General features: G+C 45.9%; 1 protein-coding gene and 1 pseudogene across 2 annotated transcripts; both read left to right on the plus strand.

Annotated features, from left to right (window-relative positions):
* Positions 1-658: 658 nt before the first annotated feature.
* On the plus strand, positions 659-2488 carry LOC308435321 (WD repeat-containing protein 46-like; annotated as a pseudogene). The gene is made up of 3 exons: positions 659-805; positions 861-1150; positions 1202-2488. The product of its transcript is annotated as a WD repeat-containing protein 46-like (transcript).
* Positions 2489-6905: 4417 nt separating this feature from the next.
* LOC308424270 (procathepsin L-like) lies at positions 6906-10387 on the plus strand (the record flags this gene model as incomplete). The annotated part of the gene is made up of 7 exons (XM_080921210.1): positions 6906-7031; positions 7305-7427; positions 7524-7670; positions 7860-8084; positions 8616-8778; positions 9856-9964; positions 10288-10387. The coding sequence occupies 7 exons, from the start codon at positions 6906-6908 to the stop codon at positions 10385-10387; spliced, it is 993 nt and encodes a 330-aa protein (XP_080777336.1).
* Positions 10388-20135: the final 9748 nt, after the last annotated feature.

Consider the following 20135-nt stretch of genomic DNA (forward strand, 5'->3'; position numbering starts at 1 on the left):
TATGAATTAGCTTCTGGTGTTATGAGGAGAAACTCATAGCAAGTTCAAGCTCACAAAAATTTGATACTTTGTCTCTTACAAACTCTTTGTCCACCTTTCGCAAATGTTTCCTGAACCTTGGGTGTTGGAGTGGTTTGTATATGTATCCATTTCGACTGGGCTGCGCAAACCAGCATTTTGATTGGTTGGAGTTTTCTGGAACACACACATTCCCGCTGGCCAAGAAGTTGAAGAACGGGGAGACACATAAGCATTTGAAGGAGAGAAGAAAAGAGAAAAGGGGGAAATGTAATTAAATCATAATGTCAAGATAAAACAAGTAAAAAGATTGATGTGTGAAAGGCACAGATAATCTCTTTGTTTAGGAAAATTGAAAGGCTCTGTGGAAGCATATGCAGCAGAGGATGGCTTTGTCTGGCATCAGTGGGAGGAGAGGCCTTCGGTCCTGTGAAGGCTCGTTTTCCCCAGTGTAGGGGAATGCCAAGGCAATGAGGTGGGAGTGGGTGGTTGGGAGTGGGAGCATCGTCATGGAAGCAAGGGGATGGGAGAGGGGAAAGGGGAAAAAACATGATAAAAGAAGAACAAGAACAAGAAGAACAAGAAGGCCGTAGGACAGCTGAAGGGAATTAGGCACGTGGATCGTTGTTTGGTCATCGAGATGGAGACAGCTCCCAAGCCGGGTAGGGGTGTCCCACCCAAGAAAGACAAGCCTCAGGTCAAGAGAAAAAAAAAACCTCGGCAGTACTCCCATTCCCTGCCGGCGCCTCACTCGGCTGCCTTGGAAGGAAATGAAGACTTGGGAGCTGTGATCCCCGAGGTCCAAGACCACTCACATCGCCCAGAACTCTTGGTTCTCCAAGATGCCCCCGATTCCAAAGAACACCTCAGACCAGAAGAAGCTGCAGAGGACCCTGTCTGGGGTTCAGGACAGGTTCCCAGGACCCGTCCCCGCCACCACCACCCCCAGAGGTGGCCGGAAGTTCTGTAGTATTCACAAGTCCAAAAGCTTCCACATTTGAAGCCTAAAACCCAAAGCAGGCTCGAGAAGGCTGAAACACAGGAGGAAGAGGCGAGTGTCAGAGCTGCCCGCGCTGAGCTGCTCCTTACAGAAGAACCTGGGTTTCTAGTAGGAGAAGATGGGGAAGACACACACACACACACACACACACACACACACACACACACACACACACACACACATACAAGATGCAGACAGACATCGTGGAGGCTGTGGACATCTCGAGTACTGCCAAGCACTTTGACCTGAATTTGAGGCAGTTTGGCCCCTACAGCCTGAACTGCTCTCGAAGAGGGAGACACCTGGCTTTAGGAGGGTGTTGGGGTCACGTGGCTGACCTCGACGGGGTGACAAAGAAGCTCACATATGAGATCAGTGTCAAGGAGGCAGGGCAGGGCATCTGCTTTCTCCAGTCTGGGGCTCTGTTCGCAGTCGCTTAGAACCGCTGGCTCTCCATCTATGACAAGCAGGACGTGGAGCTCCACTGCATCTGCTTCTGTGACCAAGTTACGCGGCTTGAATTCCTCCCCTTCCGTTTCCTCCTGGCCACCGCTTCAGAGTCAGGATTTCTGATCTACCTGGATGTGTCAGTGGAGAAGATCCTGACAGCTCTGAATGCGCAGGCTCAGTGTCATGGCTCAGAACCCCTACAACGCTGTTATCCACCAAGAACACAGTCTTAATGGAGCCCATCTCTGATGGAGCCACAGGCTAAAATTCTGTGCCACCGTGCTGGAGTGTAGACTGTGGCAGTGGATTCTACAGGCATGTACATAGCCACCTCCAGTCTGGACCACCAGCTAAATATCTTTGACTTGCGAGGGACATTCCAGCCCCTGAGTTCCCGGACCTTGCCCCAGGGAGCAGGGCACTGGGCCTTTCCCCGGCGGGAATGGGTGGTTGAGGAAGTGGGTGATGTGGTCAACGTATGGGCAGGGCACAGCAAAGCTAGCCCACCCTCCTTGGAGCAGCCCTACATCACCCACCAGCTCTCAGGCCATGTGCATGGTGTCCAGTCCTGCCCGTTTGAAGACGTGTTGGGGGTGGGGCACCGTGGAGGCATCACCAGCATGCTGGTCCCTGGGGCTGCTGAACCCAAGTTTGATGGTTTGGAGACTAACCCATACAGGATCTGGAAGCAGTGCCAAGAATGACCCTACTGGAGATGGTACCCCAGAGCTCATTTGTTTGGACCCTCGATCCCTGGCAGAGGTAGACGTGATCACTCTGGAGTGGCAAAAGGAGTGGGTTGAGAGACAAGGCTATGATCCCAGTGCCAAGGCTGCCTCCCAACCCAAGGCAAAGCAGAAGAGCCCAAGCTCTTCAGCAAGTCTAGTGAAGAGGAAGAAGGTTATGGACCAGGAGCACAGAGACAAAGTCCAGCAGAGCTTTGAACAGCAGCAGAAGAAGCAACAAAAGATGGCCAAGCCTCCCAGAGCCCATCCATCTGCACAGGATAGATTTGTATGATGAGCCAGAGACAGCAGTCTCCAAGTTAACCCTTAAGGGCCAGAATGCTGAGGGCAAAGGCACTTGATGCCAAACCTGAGTCCAGTTCCTGGGAGACACATGGAAGGGTAATACACACAAGTTGATACACACAAGCTGTTGTTTAACCTTTCCACACCTGCATGGCTCAGTGCGAATTCAGAGCAGCACACACGAAACACACACATGGAGTATAAATAAAACACAAAGATCCACAGGGAACTTGTGCCCTGTGTGCCTTGTGTCTCAACTGGGTGTGAGCAGCCAGCTCCTTGGTTGGGTGGGGATTAAACAAGGTTTCCGGAAAAAAAAGAAAAGAAAAAGAAATGATCTGTGGAATTTCAGACAGTAACGTGCAAGTGTCCAGGGAAATGGTGTGCGAGCTCAGGTGCGATGAGGAGTGCTGGAATGTGATTTCCCAAGAGCTTCTGGCTCCACTGGGAAAGCACAGCAGGGTGGTTCTGCTCAGGATCTTCCCTCCTCTGGGCAGCATCCCCTCTTCCCAGGTGTGGGCAAACCCTCTGGGATGAGGGTCTGTTGTCCAGCTCCTGGACAGGCCAGGGTACAGCAGCCCTGCAGATGAAGCTCAGGGAAGAAATGCTGGGTGGGAAGGTCAGAGTAACTCCTCTAGGATGCGTTACTCTGCAGGAAATGAATCGTTGTTTCCCAGAATCAAGTGGGATTGCTTATCCACCTAAGCCAGAATAGAGGGACCACATTGCTGAAGAGGAATTTTTGTTATTAATTTTTAAATGTAACGTAAAGTTGGGTAGGAAAAAAAAACCTTAGATTTTGATCAAAGTAAAAATGTTTGTTGAATCCCAGATCTTCACTCCCCCAAACCACGGCTCATCCTACCTCCATGGAGGCCTGTTGCCACCCAGGACAACCAGGTGAGACACCCACACCCGAATCCCTGACTGCTAGACCCGTCAAGCCCAGGAGCCGTGAGGTCTGCCCCTTACCCTCTGTCTCTACCTTCAGTTCCACACCTCTACCTGCAACCCCAGATCTGTACTCCACTCCTAGGGACACAGACCTGTCTACCTTCCCGGAGCTCTGCTGCCACATAGGAGGACAACCTGAGGCCTGCTGCCATTAGGGACTACCAGCTCTCCCTGCAGTCCTAGAGGCCTGCTACCATAAGGAACTACCGGGCCAGCCAACACCAGAGAAAACCAGATGGCTTAAGGCCAGTACAAGAACACAATCAACAAAATCCAGGGTAATGTGGTACCATTAGAACTGAGCTATCTTACTACAGCAAGCCCTGCATGTCCTAATACACCTGGAGAACAATACTAGGACCTTAAATCTCATCTTAGGAAGATGATAGAGACCTTGACACTCCATGGACCCAACGAAGCTAAATAAGAAGGAAGACCCAAGAGAGGATGCTTAGAAGGGGGAATAAAATTGTCACAGAAGGCAGATTGAGGGAGGGAATTGGGTGGGAGAGGGCATGGGAAGGGGAATGGAGGTTCAGGATCAGGTGTGGGGAGAAACAGGAGAGAGGGCCAGGGGACCAGGAGAATGAATGGAAATCTGCAGGTGAGGGAGCTGCATCTCTAGCATGTGCCAGAGACCTGGACTGGGGGAAGCTCCCAGAAGTCTATGGGAGTGACTTAAGCTGAGATTCCTAGCAGTGAGGGTATGGAATCTGAAGTGGTCACTTCCTGTATCCAGACAGGACCCCCAGTGCAGGGATAAGAACACCAACACACCCACAAAACTTTCAACCCGAAATTTGTACTGTCAAAAAAAAAAAATGCAGAGATAAATAGAGCAGAGACTGAAAGAATGGCCAACCAATAACCTGGCCCAACTTGAAACCCATCTCACCGGCAAATACCAATCCTGACACTATGAATAGTACCCTGCTATGCTTGCAGAAAGGAGCCTAGCATGACTGTCCTCTGAGAGGCTCTGTCCAGCAGCTGACTGACCCACACCCAAACATGGGAGTGCAGTTCGGGGAGTCTGAAGAAAGAGTTGGGGAAATGGTTGATGGACATTTATAAGACAGTGAAAGTGGAACTTCAGGCTTTGATGTACGGGTCTGGAAATGTTAGAATTTCCACCTAGGCATACTGTACCCCAATGAAAAAGTCACGTGGTATTGATTGAATCTAAGTAAGAATTGAAATAAATAAAGGTGTGATAATTGTCTTAGTAAAAGAACTCAAAACATGCTCAACAAAGGTTGTTCAAGAGAGATGACTCTAATATTTTCCTAAAAGATGTTTTCTACAGTATACCTTATATAAAAAAATGAATGTTGAATACATTCTGGGTTATTTTTCCTTATTTGTTCAATGTTAAGAGCTGCTAGAATTACATGTTTCTGTCAACTAAAATGTGTGCAACCCCTGTCTCATTACCAGTATCGGTCACTGTGAAAGTAACACCCCTAAAGTCAACCCTAAGGCAGCAATTGAGAAAACATTCTGTAAGCTCAGAGGTGCCAATCAAAGCAGATTTCAAAATCCCAGTTCTGTTCTCCACCTGGGTTTGTGCAAATTCCTCACAGCATTTGCTGTAGCTGAAGATACCAGAGAAGAAAGACCCAGAGTGAGCAATCAGGATGAGGTGAGCTACAAGTGTCCTGCAGTCTCAGGACATGCCCATCCCAGTCCAACCTTGGGGTACCTGTGACCTCCTGCTTGGAGATTGCCTGGCTCTAAAGATTCTGAGAAGCCCACTTGTTCTTCTCCCTGACACTGGGGAGAATGGGCCCAGAGTCAGTAACTCCCAGGAGACTCAGCATGGACGTGACTTACAGAGGAAACACTGGGCTACAATATAATTGCTCACAAGGACGCAATAGCAATGATTTTAACAAAAATCTTTATGTCTAAGGAAAAAGCAGGGTTGGGTTGGAAATCCACACATTGTTAGCTAGAATTTTCTATCCTGAGCCAAGTGGCAAGCCCTCTGTGAGAGCACTTTCTCAGCTATGTCACGAGACTCACACACTCTACTTCCCTAAGCAGAGACCCACTGCTCCCTTCCCCACAGTCCACCAAGGCAGCCTACGCCCCACGCCCCAGGTCAGGGTAAGAATTGCTGTCAGTATGTGCCTGCAGTCCCACAGCCCGGAGGTACAATCAGATTGTTCACCCAGCCAGATGCACGGAGGGACACTGTCCTGGAGCCACAGATTTGGATATAAAGTCTGGATCCACATGCAGCTGGGACAGATCCTGGGATCTCAGCAACCTCTGAAGACCTGAGACTGTGAAGCTCATCTGACCAGCTGTGGACATCCCAGGTGAGTCCCCATAGCTTTATCAAGGGAAAGCTGGAGCTGACACTGCAGAAACACCCTAGAGAGACTCCTTGCAGCTTCATGCAACTCCTTCAGGAATGGGAGTATCAACTCAACCTTAGCACACCTGTGGGGGTGCAGGGTATGGTGAATGGAGATCCCAGGAAGTCACCAGAACTTTCAAAGCTGGGTAGGTACAAGTAAGTTGAATGTCAAAGTCTGGACATAAGAAGTACCAGCTTGTCTGCTAAACCGTGCGTGCCATGGGCATCTAACAACTGGAATCAGCGCTATTCATATTGCTGTCAAGTCTAATCCATAGGTCCAATCCAGCAGGTGCAGAACACGGGGTGAGCTACCTGCCTCCTATAATGTGCCCTGTCTGGAGTGGTCCATCTAAATATTATGCAATTTAAGCCTGAAATTCTGGACTAGTCTGTCTTCTAATCCCACATATCACAGGTAGATCTGCCATCCAGTAACTTAGCCTTGTGACCTGTCCTTGTTAAAACAGTGAGGTGCTTTTCTGAAGGCCCATCACAGTTATGGGGCAGGCAGATTCCTAACTGTTAGACTTCCAACGTTTTCTAGAGGGGAAAGCCCAGAAAGATTTCAGAAGTATAAGAAAATAGGCATAGCCTCTTTCCCGGTATACACTGACCAAGAAAGATACCTGGTGACCCTTAAATCTTTCAGAACTCTTTGTATGTACTATGAATCACGCTGTGCATGAGTCACATTTAACTTAGGAGGCGTCAGTAACAATAGCACAATACCTGAGACACCTATGCCTTAAGTTGATTGCTTCTTTAATCTTCTGAAGCAGGTGTATATAGACCTGTCGTGAGCTAAGCACACACTGCACACACACTCCAAATCTTGAGCCCATTGGCAGTTGCTCTTCATTCTTTATTCTTTTTTTGTTTGTTTGTTTGTTTGTTTGTTTGTTTTTCACAAAAGGAATTCATGTATATGTGATTGAAACAAATGCATTCTTGGTCTTTTCAACAAATCTAGGTAAATCATAGGTAGAATGTTTCAAATAATTTTATTCCACTACAGCAGCCTGAATTTCTAAGAAGGCAATGTCATCAAAAGCTTGTTTCTTCTTCACTTCCAGGGTTTGGAAGCATGTCTCCAATTTTCCTCCTGATCACCCTCTGCTTGGGGGTGGTCTCAGCTGCTCCAGCACGAGATCCCAGTTTGGATGCTGTATGGGAGGAATGGAAGACAAAACATAGGAAAACATACAGCACGGTTGGTACCATGGACATGTCCAGGGACAACACAGAGACAGTGGTCCTCGCTGTGACAAGTTTAGAGTTTATATTGAGGAAGCAGGTCCTCCCAGGCCTCACCACTTGGCGTGCTTTATGAACACTGATGGCAACCAGCCCGTTGCCACAGGGCCTGGGTTATGGCTTCCAGAGGTGGACAGACACCCTTGGTTCTTGTTGGCTGTAGCTGCAGGTCTGCTCAGGGAACGAAGGCTGGGCTTGAAGGAGAGAGACCACACACTGTCTCTTCCAGGGTGAAGAAGGACAGAGGAGAGCAGTGTGGGAGAACAACATGAAGATGATCAAGCTGCACAACGAGGACTATCTGAAGGGGCAGCACGGCTTCAGCTTGGCCATGAACGCCTTCGGTGACCTGGTGAGTGGGACGTGGATTGCCGAGCAGGATCCTTCCTCTCCTGGTCCGTGTAAGTGGTCTCTCCATTTGCCGTGATTTGTTTGCTTTTTCTTGAAGACCAATGCAGAGTTCGGGGAATTGATGACTGGCTTTCAAGGCCGGAAGACCAAGATGATGAAGGTCTTCCAGGAGCCCTTGCTGGGTAATGTCCCCAAGTCTGTGGATTGGAGAAAGCATGGCTATGTGACTCCTGTGAAAGACCAGGTAGGACACATGGCTCATTATAGGTCTCACTGTCACCAGGAAACCAGGAAGGAGATGCCATCTTTGACTTGCTGACTATGTAGCTCCATAAAAGTCCACTGCTTATGAAATTATTGTATCATGAGTAATGCTGCCAGACATCTGTATTAATCTTGTGAGTGACAGCGTTTTCTCTATTTTTTTCCCTAGGGTTCTTGTGGCTCTTGTTGGGCTTTTAGTGCGGTTGGTTCCTTGGAAGGACAAATGTTCCGGAAAACAGGCAAACTGGTCCCTCTGAGCCAACAGAACCTAGTGGACTGCTCCTGGTCATATGGCAACAAAGGCTGTGATGGTGGCTTGCCAGAACTTGCCTTCCAGTATGTGAGGGATAATGGAGGCTTGGACACCAGTGCGTCCTACCCATATGAAGCATTGGTAAGTGTCATCCTATACTTTTGCACCAAACAACTGTGCAGACAGTGTACTCTCTGTCCTAAGAACCCATCTTCCCATAATGCAATCCCTCCCATTATCCTATGTGCTGCCATTAATGACATCCTGTGCAGGCTGGTCCCATTCTATAGTTCCCTTGTAGCTGTTCCTGCTTCTGTGTATGTGGAAACCACTGTATAAAATACACAGGTTTCTCCACTGTGAAATTTCTTATCAATAGGCCTATGTACGGGGGGGGGGTGTTAATGAAGACACATGAACTAATTTCTATTAGCCACTGAAATCTACCAGCTTGTCAGGCTCGGTGACCTTTTATAGACACATATACTTGAAGACCCTCAGCAGCAAATTCGGAGTCACTTACATAAATCAGAGTTCAGCTGACTGTAGTTCTGAGTGACTCATGTTCCCCAGGAAGTGGATGACAATAACCTTCCTTCTCTCTCTCTCTCTCTCTCTCTCTCTCTCTCTCTCTCTCTCTCTCTCTCTCTCTCTCTCTCTTGTCTTTTGAAGAATAAAACGTGTAGGTACAACCCTAAAAATTCTGCTGCTAAAGTCAAAGGCTTTGTGAGCATTAAGCCTAGTGAAGCTGCCCTGATGAAGGCTGTGGCCACTGTGGGGCCTATCTCCATTGGAATTGATTCTAAGCACCACTCTTTCCAGTTCTATAAAAGGGGTAAGTGCTTTCTTTACAGTACCCATAAGGAAGAGTTAGGCCTCCACTGTAGCTCATCCATGGGCCAGCGATGAACATAAATGTTTTGACTTACAGGTGTCACATTCAACAGGAGCAATATTTGTATGTGTTGTTTCTGTGTGGCATTAAGGACAATCTTAGGAAAGTGTGTCCACCATTGTTTTTTAAATAAGCAAGATCTGGGCTTGTTTTTTTGTTAGTTTGTGGGTTGTGTGTGTGTGTGTGTGTGTGTGTGTGTGTGTGTGTGTGTGTGGTATAGTACAGAATAGAGTTTATTCAGGACATGGGGAGGGGAGTTAAGAGGGTAGTAGAGGCAGAGAGAGAGAAGAGGAGAGTAGAGTAGACTCCAGCCATGAGCACGTGGAGAGAGGGGGAAGGGAATGGGGAGAGTGGACGAAGTGGGGAATAACAAGAGAGGGAGAGCAAAGAGCAGGAACACAAAAGAACAAGCGCAAGACCGAGTCTCATGGGACCTAATTCTACTGAATTTTCTGAAGTTGTTGACTCTCTAAGACTTTAAATAAATATTCCATCTCTGTAGGTCGGTCTTAGAGGTGCTTCTTGACACCCGTATTTTGTGTTTCAGGTGATTTCCTTGTCCTTTATAAGCAGGTTGGGGCTTCTGACATCCTCCCAAGCAAGTGTTTAACAGGGGCAATATTTTAAAGTGCTGTTTTTAGTTAACATTAATTAAGCATACTCCCATGAACATGTATCCATTGCATTTTTTAACTGGCAAAGTCAGGTTTGATGTGTTTTAATTTTACTGAGTTTTGTTCAGATGCTGAATCTTTAGTGTGTTAATAAATATTACAATTTCTAATTCAGTTTTAGGGGAGCCTCTTGATTCCAGCACACTGAGGTTTCTCACATCCTCCCAAGCAAGTGCTAACCTTATTCCCATTTATGTTACATAAGAGCTGATGCCCCAAATCTCACTAACACTGAACCAGTCATGTCTGGCCCTGAAATGAGAAATGTTTCTATTACTGATGGTGACAGCAGACACTGTGGGGTCACAGGAGCCACTCACTTGGCTTCAATTTTCCCTTTCAGGCATGTACTATGAGCCAGACTGTAGCAGCACTAAACTGGATCACGCCGTCCTGGTGGTTGGCTATGGTGAAGAATCAGATGGCAGGAAGTACTGGCTGGTCAAGAACAGGTATAAAGAGCTAAACACACCCATGTTTGAAACTTTAATAGGAAAGGAGGTTTGCATGCAGTATTTGGGTGCAGGTTTCAGTAATTTACTCCAGATATTTTGAATACAGGCATTTTAGGGCAGGGTAGCCAAGATAAGAATCTGACATGCTTTCGAGAGGGTTAAGATCAGATTTGAAGCATTTCTAGTACTGAGACAAATGTGGGTGGCTTTTCAGTGTCCTCATGTGTTTCAGCACCTGACCCTGTGTTCCAAAGGAGAGTTAGTGTAAGGAAGGTGCTGCTCTGTGTTCTCTCCATTAAATGACAAACGTGTTCTTCCAGCTGGGGTGACGGCTGGGGCATGGGAGGCTACATAAAGATGGCCAAAGACCGGAACAACAACTGTGGGATTGCTTCTGAGGCGTCGTACCCTATCGTGTGAGCTGCTGGACAACGAGGAGTGGGCTGAGGATGGCCCGTGCCAAGGAAGGTTGTCCCCTCCGCTGGACCAGCCTCAACTCTGTGTACCATGGCGGCCGAGTCACTGAAGCTCCATGTATGGTGTGAATTCTGGGACATTTTATTCCAGTTAAAGTCAACCAGCACTTGACAGCTGTAATCAGCTTTGTGTCCATGGCTTTGGAATGTTAACTTTTTTTTTACAAGATGTATACGATTTCTATAAAATGTCCATTTAAAAGACTAGCGGTGTCTCCTTCTGTTTTGGGTATGGGGGCTTCTCTTACTCAAAGGTGCCATTGAGTGGGAAGAGCCAGTGAAGCTGAAGGTGGTGTTCTAGGGGAGGGTGGGGGATTCTTTTTGTCATTCGGTCAATGTTACAACCTTTAGCAGGTTTCTGAGGTACACACCCTCAACCCTGGTCTCAAAACATGTAAAAAAAAAACTTTCAGATTTGTTGTTGTTGTTGTTGTTGTTGTTTGAAAAATGGTTTCTCTGTGTGCCCTTGACTGTAACTCACTCCATAGACCAGGATTCTCTAGATCTCAGAGATCCACCTGCCCCTGCAACCTGCCCCTACCTACCCATTGCTGGGATAAAAGGCATGCGCTACCATGCCTGACATATTTTATCTTTTTTATGTTCGTTGGTGTTTTACCTGTGTGTGTTTCTGTGTGAGGGTCCAGAGCCTCTGGAACTAGGTTTACAAACAGCTGTGAGCTGCCATGTGCATGCTAAAGATTGAACCCAGGTCCTCTGGAAGAACAGCCAATGCTCTTAACCCCTGAGCCATCTCTCCAGTCCAGAACTTAAATTTTTAATCCACGTATGTTTTCAAAGCTTTAATTGTTTGCCATCATGTTGCAAGATGGCACTTTAGGTTCTTCCCCTGAATAGAGCCTGGGCTTTAATGCCCATTTTGGAAGCCTCAGTCCTGTGGCCTGCTGCCATCTTGTAGAAGCCATCTCTCTAGACAAGTCTACAGTCATGGGATGTTGGCATGCTGAAGTGCCACTTTCATAACCCTACAGGGCCTCACAACTCAGACACATGGACACGGGTTCTCTTCCACTTGTCTTAACAGTTACCATTGATAATCCCCTCGCGTGCACAACCGATATGTGTGAGATCCAGTTTGTCAGCCATCCCACAGGGTCAAAAGCTTATCCCAGCCCGGGGTACTCTGTACTTGCAAGAAGAGAAAAGAGGCTATGCAGATCCAAAAACAGGTTTTCTAAGGAGTTCAGTTAATGCCCCTATTTAGCCCTTAATATAAACCCTCTTCCCCCTTTGCTGACATTAGCTATGAAAACAGAAACAAATAGCTTTGAAATATACATCTGTTCTCGCTTGAACTCTGGTCATTGAGTGACTGTGTTATGTGCCCTAATTATCATGTGATTAGAACTTGAATGTCACCCCCCTCTGGCATCAAATACATCTGGTTCTAGCTGATTTGGATCACCTAACTCTCATCCTTTGTTTCTGCCTACAAACTTAATTCTTACCTGTTATTAGCTAAGGTCCCTATTGGGCAGAGCTGAGTTGGACCAAACATCTGGCTCTTTACAGAAAGGATTGCCACCCTGCTGTGCCTGCTGTGCACTGAAACAAGATGGTATGATGTGAGATTCAGTTTTGAGTGTGGGCATGTTATCACCCCACTGACCAGGAGACTTGTGGTAAGGTGTAGGACCAGATACCCCAAAGTTGGGAAGCAGCCAGTCAGAGGGAGGACTATGGAAGTCAGGGAGGTACTTGGAAAGAAAGACAGACAGACAGGCATTGGCAATGGGCCTTAGGAAATGACAGCATTGTCCATGGAGGGGAAAGACAGAGTGGTGGCTATACCAGGAAGAGCTGGGGCGTGGAGGTGCAGGTGCTGAGTGATGCTGGGCGTGGTCAGTAGCTCACAGATTCACTGATGATGTGGGGTTTAAAAGCAAGTGCTTGTAACTCCAGAAGTGAGTGTCACCTATCCTGCAAGCCTGTCTTCATGGTCAGCAGGAAGGTTCCAGATCACCGGTCTTCTCTCCGAAGGGTTGGGAGATGAGTTCTCTTTTCCAGCTTATGCTTACACTACTCTCCAGAGGTCTCTCTTCACTGAAGCCATTGGTCTCTGAATGAAATACACCTGAGGCTAACAGGAATAAAGAATCTCTGTTGCCCCCATCCCACTCAATTCTCTCCCTCCCTCTCCCTCCTATGACTATTTTCCCCCTTCTTAAGTTAAACTCCAGCATCCTCCCTTGGGCCCTCTTTGTTACTTGGCTTCTTTGGGTCTGTTGATTATAGCACAAGTGTCCTGTACTTTATGGCTAACATCCACTTATAAGTGAGTACGTGCCATGTATATCCTTTGGGGTCTGGGTTACCTCACTCAGGATCATATTCTCAAGTTCCATTCATTTGCATCCAAAATTCATGATGTCCTTGTTTTTAATAGCTGAATAGTGTTGCACTGTATAAACTAACCACATTTTCTGTACCCACTCTTCAGTTGAGGAACATTTAAGTTGTTCCCAGTTTCTGGCTATTACAAATGAGGTTGCTATGAACATAGTGGAGCATGTGCCCTTGTGGTATGGTGGAGCATTTCTTGGGTATATGCCCAGGAGTTTTCTATAGCTGGGTCTTTGGGCAGAACTATTCCCAGTTTTCTGAGAAACCACCAGATTGAATCCCAGAGTAGCAGTGCAAGTTTGTAATCCCACTAGCAACAGAGGAATGTTCCCCTTTCTACCCATCATCTCCAGCATGTGCTGTCCCAAGATTTTATTATTTTAGCCACTGTAATGGGTGTAAAATAAAATCTCAGGGTCATTTTGATTTTTATTTCCCTGATAACTAAGGACATTGAACATTTCTTTAATTGCTTCTCAGCCATTCAAGATTCCTCTGTTGAGAATTCTTTGATTTAATTCTGTATTCCAACTTTTAATTGGGTTATTCAGTTTTCTGGAGTCTCACTTCTTGAGTTCCTTATATACTTTGGATATTAGCCCTCTATGGGATGCAGAGTTAGTGAAGATCTTTTCCCATAGGCTGCCATTTTGAATTATTGACAGTAGCGTGCTTTGCCTTACAGATGCTTTTTTGTTTTGTGAGATGCCATTTATTAATTGCTGAACATAGAGCCTGAACCATTGGTATTCTGTTCAAGAAATTGTCAGAAATTATGGTGAGGGGAATTGGAGTGGGGTCAGGATCAGGTGTTGGGGGGAGACAGGAGAAAGAGAGCTAAGATGGAAATCTGCATCTGCTGGAAGTTAGGGGACTGAGAACAGGGGAGGGGAAAAGCTCCAGAGACCTGGGATGGGGAGGATCCCAGGAGTCATTGTGGGTGACCTTGGGTGAAATGCATAGCAGTGGGGATATGGAACATGAAGAGGCCACCTCTTGTAGCCATCCAGAACCCCTAGTGGAGGCATAAGGACACCAATGCACCCACAAAACTTTCAACCCAAAATTTGTCCTGTCTAAAGGACAAAGAAGGAGCAGAGACTAAGGGAATGGCCAACCAATAACAGGCCCAACTTGAAACCCATGCCATGGGCAAACACCAATCCCTGACACTATTAATGACACTCGGGCTTTCAGACAGGAGCCTAGAATAACTGTCCTCTGAGAGACTCCACCCAGTAGCTGACTGAAACAGATGCAGAAACCCACATCCAACCATTGAATGGAGTTTGGGGAGTCTTACAGAAGAGTTGGGGGTAAGGATTGTAGAACTTAAAGAGGATAGGAACTCCACAGAAAGGCTGACAGAGTCAACTAACCTGGACCCTTGGGGCTCTCACAGACTCAGCCAGCAAGCAAAGAGCATACACGGGACGGCCTAAGGTCCCCAGCACATATGTAGCAGATATGAGCTCAGGCTCCATGTGGGCCCCCCAACAATAGGATCCCAAAACTTAATGTTCACTGGTACAGTTCCTTAAATACTGGACCAAAATGTGAAAAAGCTAAAATAACAAAAGTAGAAAATGAGAATAAAAATAAATAAATAAATCAAGTTGGCATGCCTGCCCCAGACTCCACAGCCTGTCTGTCTCACAGGAGGTCTGCCCTAACCAGGGACAAAGTGAGACACCCACCCCAATACCCATGCTAGCTGCAACCCCACAGAGCACAGCAGACATGGGACCTATCCTGCTCTGCCTGCCCCCTAAACCCTGTAGCTAGCTTGTCTCCCAGAATCTCCGCCCTAACCAGGGACACAGGAGGACGGCTCTAACCAGAGACATGGGACTTTTGCCCTAACTAGAGACAGCACTGCCTTCCTGCCAGGAGGCCTGCTCTAACCTGGGTCACACAGCTCTCCTACCTCCAAGGAGGCCTGCTCCAGTCCGGGATACTCAGCCCAGTTAACTCCAGAGGTAAGCAGTTAGCAAAAAGGAAGTGCAAGAACAAAAGCAATAGAAGCCAGTGTAGTTTGGCATCATCAAAACCAAGTTCTCCAACCAAATCAAAACCTGGATACCGTAACACACCTGAAGAACAAGATTCTGACCTAAAAGCATATCTCATGAAGATGATAGAGGCCTTTAAGGAGGATATAAATACCTCCCTTAAAGAAATACAGGAAAACGCAGGCAAACAGGTAGAAGCCCTTAAAGAAAAAATAAATACATCCCTTAAAGAAATAGAGTAAAATACAATCAAACAGGTAAAGGAATTGAAGAAAATAGTACAAGACCTTAAAAAGTAGGATCAATAACAAAATCACAAGTAGAAGCAACCCTAGTGATGGAAAACCAAGGAAAGAGATCAGGAGCTACCAATGCAAGCATCACAAGCAGAATACGAGAGGTGGAAGAGAGAATCTCAGGCACAGAAGATATTGACTCAATAGTCAAAGAAAACACAAATGGTAAAAAAAAAATAAAAAAAAAATCCTAATCCAAAACATCCAGGAAATTTGGGACACAATGAAAAGACCAAAACCTAAAAATAATAGGAATAGAAGAGGGTGACGAAATGGATAGAAAACGTCTATCCATTCAAATGGATAGAAAACGTCTTCAACAACATCATGGAAGAAGACTTCCCTAACCTAAAGAAATAGATGATGGCTCTTGATCATAAGTGCACGTAACAAAGAAGCGCACATTGGGACAGCCTGAGACTCAAGAGTCTGATGTGATTTGGTTCAGTAGCATTTCACAGGTTTTATACACACAGACGTCTCAGTGACTGATGTGAATATTAATACCTTCAGATTTCTTGCTTAAATTTCCTTACCTATGCCCTCAAAACTTAGCTTTCTGGTGTAATTTAAACTTTGGAGCAGTTTGGCAAGGTGGAGGCGGTTGTCACAGTTTTTACCTTGTTATAAGAATCATGGGTGACACTAGGGTTATTTGATTATTTTTGGTAATATTTTATGAGTTGCTCCTGGTGCTATGAGGAGAAACAAGCTCACAGTAATGACTTTGATCCTCTAGTTCTTACAATCTACATATCTCTGTTCCCAGAGTCTTGGGTGTGGGAGTAGTTTGTAGATGGAACCAACCATGTAGACTCAGCTCCATAAATCAGCATTTGGATAGGTTGGGGTTTTCTGGAATATACATGTGTATGCAAAAACAAAAATGCATGTAAACCCAATTTATGAAAAAAAGGGCCATGATACTGAAGTTCAGGAAAGAGTGCTTGTAAGGGTTTGAAGGGGGTGAGAAAGGAGAAAATATAATTAGATTATAATATCAAAGATAAAAATTTAAAAGAAAGAAAGAGAAAAAAAGAAGGAAAGAAAGAAAAGAAGGAGGAGGAGGAAGGAAGGAAAGAAAAGTGAAGAAAGAGAGAGAGAGAGAGAGAGAGAGAGAGAGAGAGAGAGAGAGAGAGAGAGAGAAATTGATATGGGGAACTCCAGACACAAACAAGCAAGTGTCCAGGGAAATGGTGTGTGAGCTCAGGTGTGATGAGTAGTTCTCAGCCCTGCTGGAATGTGATTTCCCAAGAGCTCCTGGCTCCAGTGGGAAAACACAGCAGGGTGGTTCTGCTCAGGATCTTCCCTCCTCTGGGCAGCATCCCCTCTTCCCAGGTGTGGGCAAACCCTCTGGGATGAGGTTCTGTTGTCCAGCTCCTGGACAGGCCAGGGTACAGCAGCCCTGCAGATGAAGCTCAGGGAAGAAATGCTGGGTGGGAAGGTCACAGTAACACCTCTAGGATGCATTGCTCTGCAGGAAATGGATCATTGTTTTCCAGAATCAAGTGGGGTTGTTTATCCACCTAAGCCAGAACAGAGGGGTCACTAGCTACTGGGGTATTTTGAAATAATTTGGGGGCACAACATAAAAGTGATATGAAATAAGGCAGAATTTCACTGATTTTCAAAACCTTATTAAATAGAATTATCAACAGAATTTTTAAAAAATCATCCATATGATTGAATGTTTGAAAGCTTTTTACATAAAAACTAATTTAAATCAGGATTTCATAAAAGCAAAATAAAAATTAAACAACATTGGGTGCTGTCAAAATGGCTCTGTGGGTAAAGGCAACAGTCAACAAGTGTATCTAATGGGAGGAATGGACCAGACTGACTACCAAGAATTGATCCCTTATCTTAACTCTGAGTGATATGGTACACATGGTATCTGTATATAAACAAAACTACAAAGAAGTGTAATGTTAGAAACACCTAAAATTCAAGAAAATAATCAAGTAGATTGGCAACGATGGATTATATATAACAGGTGTGCCTCAGAATGTGATGAGTGAGCAGCCATCGAAGTAAACAAGAGGCCCACAGCACTGGTCCCCAGGACACTCTGCTAGAACCACCATTCAACGAGGTGGGGGAAGTATCCTGAGAAAAGAGAAACAGAGGAGGCACCATGTGTCAGATGAGCAGACAGCTTGGGCATGGCTGGAGGTAAAGTATGCGGTGCCTGCTCTGCAGAAACATGGCGGAAACTGAAAGCAGAGAATGATACACCCATCGCCTGTTCTTCTGAACGTGTACCCAAGAGGGTAGAAATACACCTGGTGGTGCAGCAGACAAGCAAATCATGAGACCTCCATATGGAAGAGTAACTGAACCTCAGAAAACACGGGACAGACATAGGACATCTGGCCTGTGTACCCACAAAGAATCCCAAACGCTTACTCGCTCAGACAGCAATTCACTTTCAACAGGGCTGTGGCAGAAACAAGCTCTCCACCCTTCGCAGTCGTTGAATTCACACACAGGAGAAATTAGAGTCTGGGAGAGAAGAGAATACTGTTCAAGGCACAATTTCAGCTTAGAACACAGATGAATAAACTCTGAAGAGCTGTGACAATGAGACTTACAGGACAGTAAGTGTGGCACTGAGGACATTGATGTGCAGGTCTGGAAGGGTTACAAGGTCATTCCCATTTAGGCATACTGGACTACAATGAAAAAAAATCACACGTCTGATTTGCGTGTGTGTGTGTGTGTGTGTGTGTGTGTGTGTGTGTGATTACTTGAGTCGTAAGAATAAATAAGAAAATAAATACATTAAAACAATGACTTAATAAACGAACATGGGGCATGTTTGACAACAGTTGCTCAAGAAAGATCACACCAATATCCCCCTAAAAGACGCTTTTACATTCTACCTTATTAAGAAATGAAAGTTGAGAACATTTGGTTTATTTCCCTTTTGTGTTTAGTTTTAAGAGTTTCTACCTACACATTTTAGATTTGCAAGTTTCCCTCACCTAAAACGTGTCCCAACCCTATTCACTTCTACCATTGGCCACAGTGAAAGTAACACGCTTAAAGTCAACCCTAAGGCAGCAATTGAGAAAACATTCTGTAAGCTCAGAGGTGCCAAACAAAGCAGATTTCAAAATCCCAGTTCTCTTCTCCACCTGGGTTTGTGCAAATTCCTCACAGCATTTGCTGTAGCTGAAGATACCAGAGAAGAAAGACCCAGAGTGAGCAATCAGGATGAGGTGAGCTACAAGTGCCCTGCAGTCTCAGGACATGCCCATCCCAGTCCAACATTGACCTGTGACCTCCTGCTTGGAGATTGCCTGGCTCTAAAGATTCTGAGAAGCCCACTTGTTCTTCTCCCTGACACTGGGGAGAATGGGCCCAAAGTCAGTAACTCCCAGGAGACTCAGCATGAACGTGACTTACAGAGGAAACACTGGGCTACAATATAATTGCTCACAAGGACGCAATAGCAATGATTTTAACAAAAATCTTTACGTCTAAGGAAAAAGCAGGGTTGGGTTGGAAATCCACACATAGTTAGCTAGAATTTTCTATCCTGAGCCAAGTGGCAAGCCCTCTGTGAGAGCACTTTCTCAGCTATGTCACGAGACTCACACACTCTACTTCCCTAAGCAGAGACCCACTGCTCCCTTCCCCACAGTCCACCAAGGCAGCCTACGCCCCACGCCCCAGGTCAGGCTAAGAATTGCTGTCAGTATGTGCCTGCAGTCCCACAGCCCGGAGGTGCAGTCCAATTGCTTACCTAAGCCAATTCCAGGGAGGAGTAACTGGGCAGGTACACTGTCCTGGGGCCACAGATTTGGATATAAAGTCTGGATCCACTTGCAGCTGGGACAGATCCTGGGATCTCAGCAACCTCTGAAGACCTGAGACTAAAGCCCACCTGCCCACTGTGGACATCCCAGGTGAGTCCCTTAGCTCTATCAAGACATAGTTGGTGCTGACACTGGAGGAGCACCCTAGGGAGATTCTTTGTAGCATCATTCAGCCAACTCAGTCTTAGCAGAAGTGATATGAGGATGCAGAGATGGTTGGATAAGGATGTTAGGAGGTCACCGAACTGTTCAGGAGTCCAGGTGTGTGAAAAGTATCAATAATGTGAAATCAGGCAAATTGGTTCCTCCGAGTAAGCAGAAACTATTGGACTGCCTCTGGTCCCATGGGCACAGGAAGTGCCAGTTTGTCCCTTTGCCAAAAGGGATGATCTTTCTCATGTAAAAATGGTCAGGGACAGCCCCGTGGTCTCATCTCCCCAGACACCCAAGAAGTAGCATGTGGCACAGTTTTGGCGTGGTTCCTTCTGGATCGTCCCCTTATAAAGCCTAAATCATTGGTCTCCTTGTTTCTCTCCTAAATTGGTGGCTATGTCAATCTGTACTCATTCATGGGACACTCCTCATTGAAACAGTAAAGGAGGGTTCTGAAAGCACATCCCAATTGTGGAGCAGTCAGGTTTCCAACTGATATCCTTCCAAGGTTTTCTAGAGGGACAGTCCAGAAAGATTTCAGAAAAAAAAAAAAGAGCCAAGGCATATTCTGTCTCTTGGTATCCACTATTCAAGAAAAGGATGTCTTATGACCACTCCACCAAGTCTTGCAGATCTCTTTGTACTGGAGGATCACATTGTGCACAAGTTAAGGTTAGCTTATGAGATCTGAATATCAAGGGCATAAAACCAGGACAAACTACAAATACTTGAGAAGGCAGTTGTTGCTTTAAATTTCTGGAGCACAGGTGCATCCAGACCCTGTGGTGAGATACATGCACAGCTCACCCACCATCTTAATCCTGGACCCCTCCGAAGCTACTTTTCACTTTGTTTGACTGTGATGTGTCTTTTACAGGTGTGCTATAAACCAATGTCATTCTTAGCCATGTTAACAGACACCGAAAGACAGTTAAAAGATCTTATTCTACCATAGCGACCTTAACATCTTATAGAGAAATACAAGTTTATTGAAGAATTTTCATGACCAGAACCTCATTTCTTCTTCACTTTTAGGGTTTGGAAGC

This window comes from Micromys minutus (assembly GCF_963924665.1).
Source record: "Micromys minutus genome assembly, chromosome: 1".
NCBI lineage: Eukaryota > Metazoa > Chordata > Mammalia > Rodentia > Muridae > Micromys > Micromys minutus.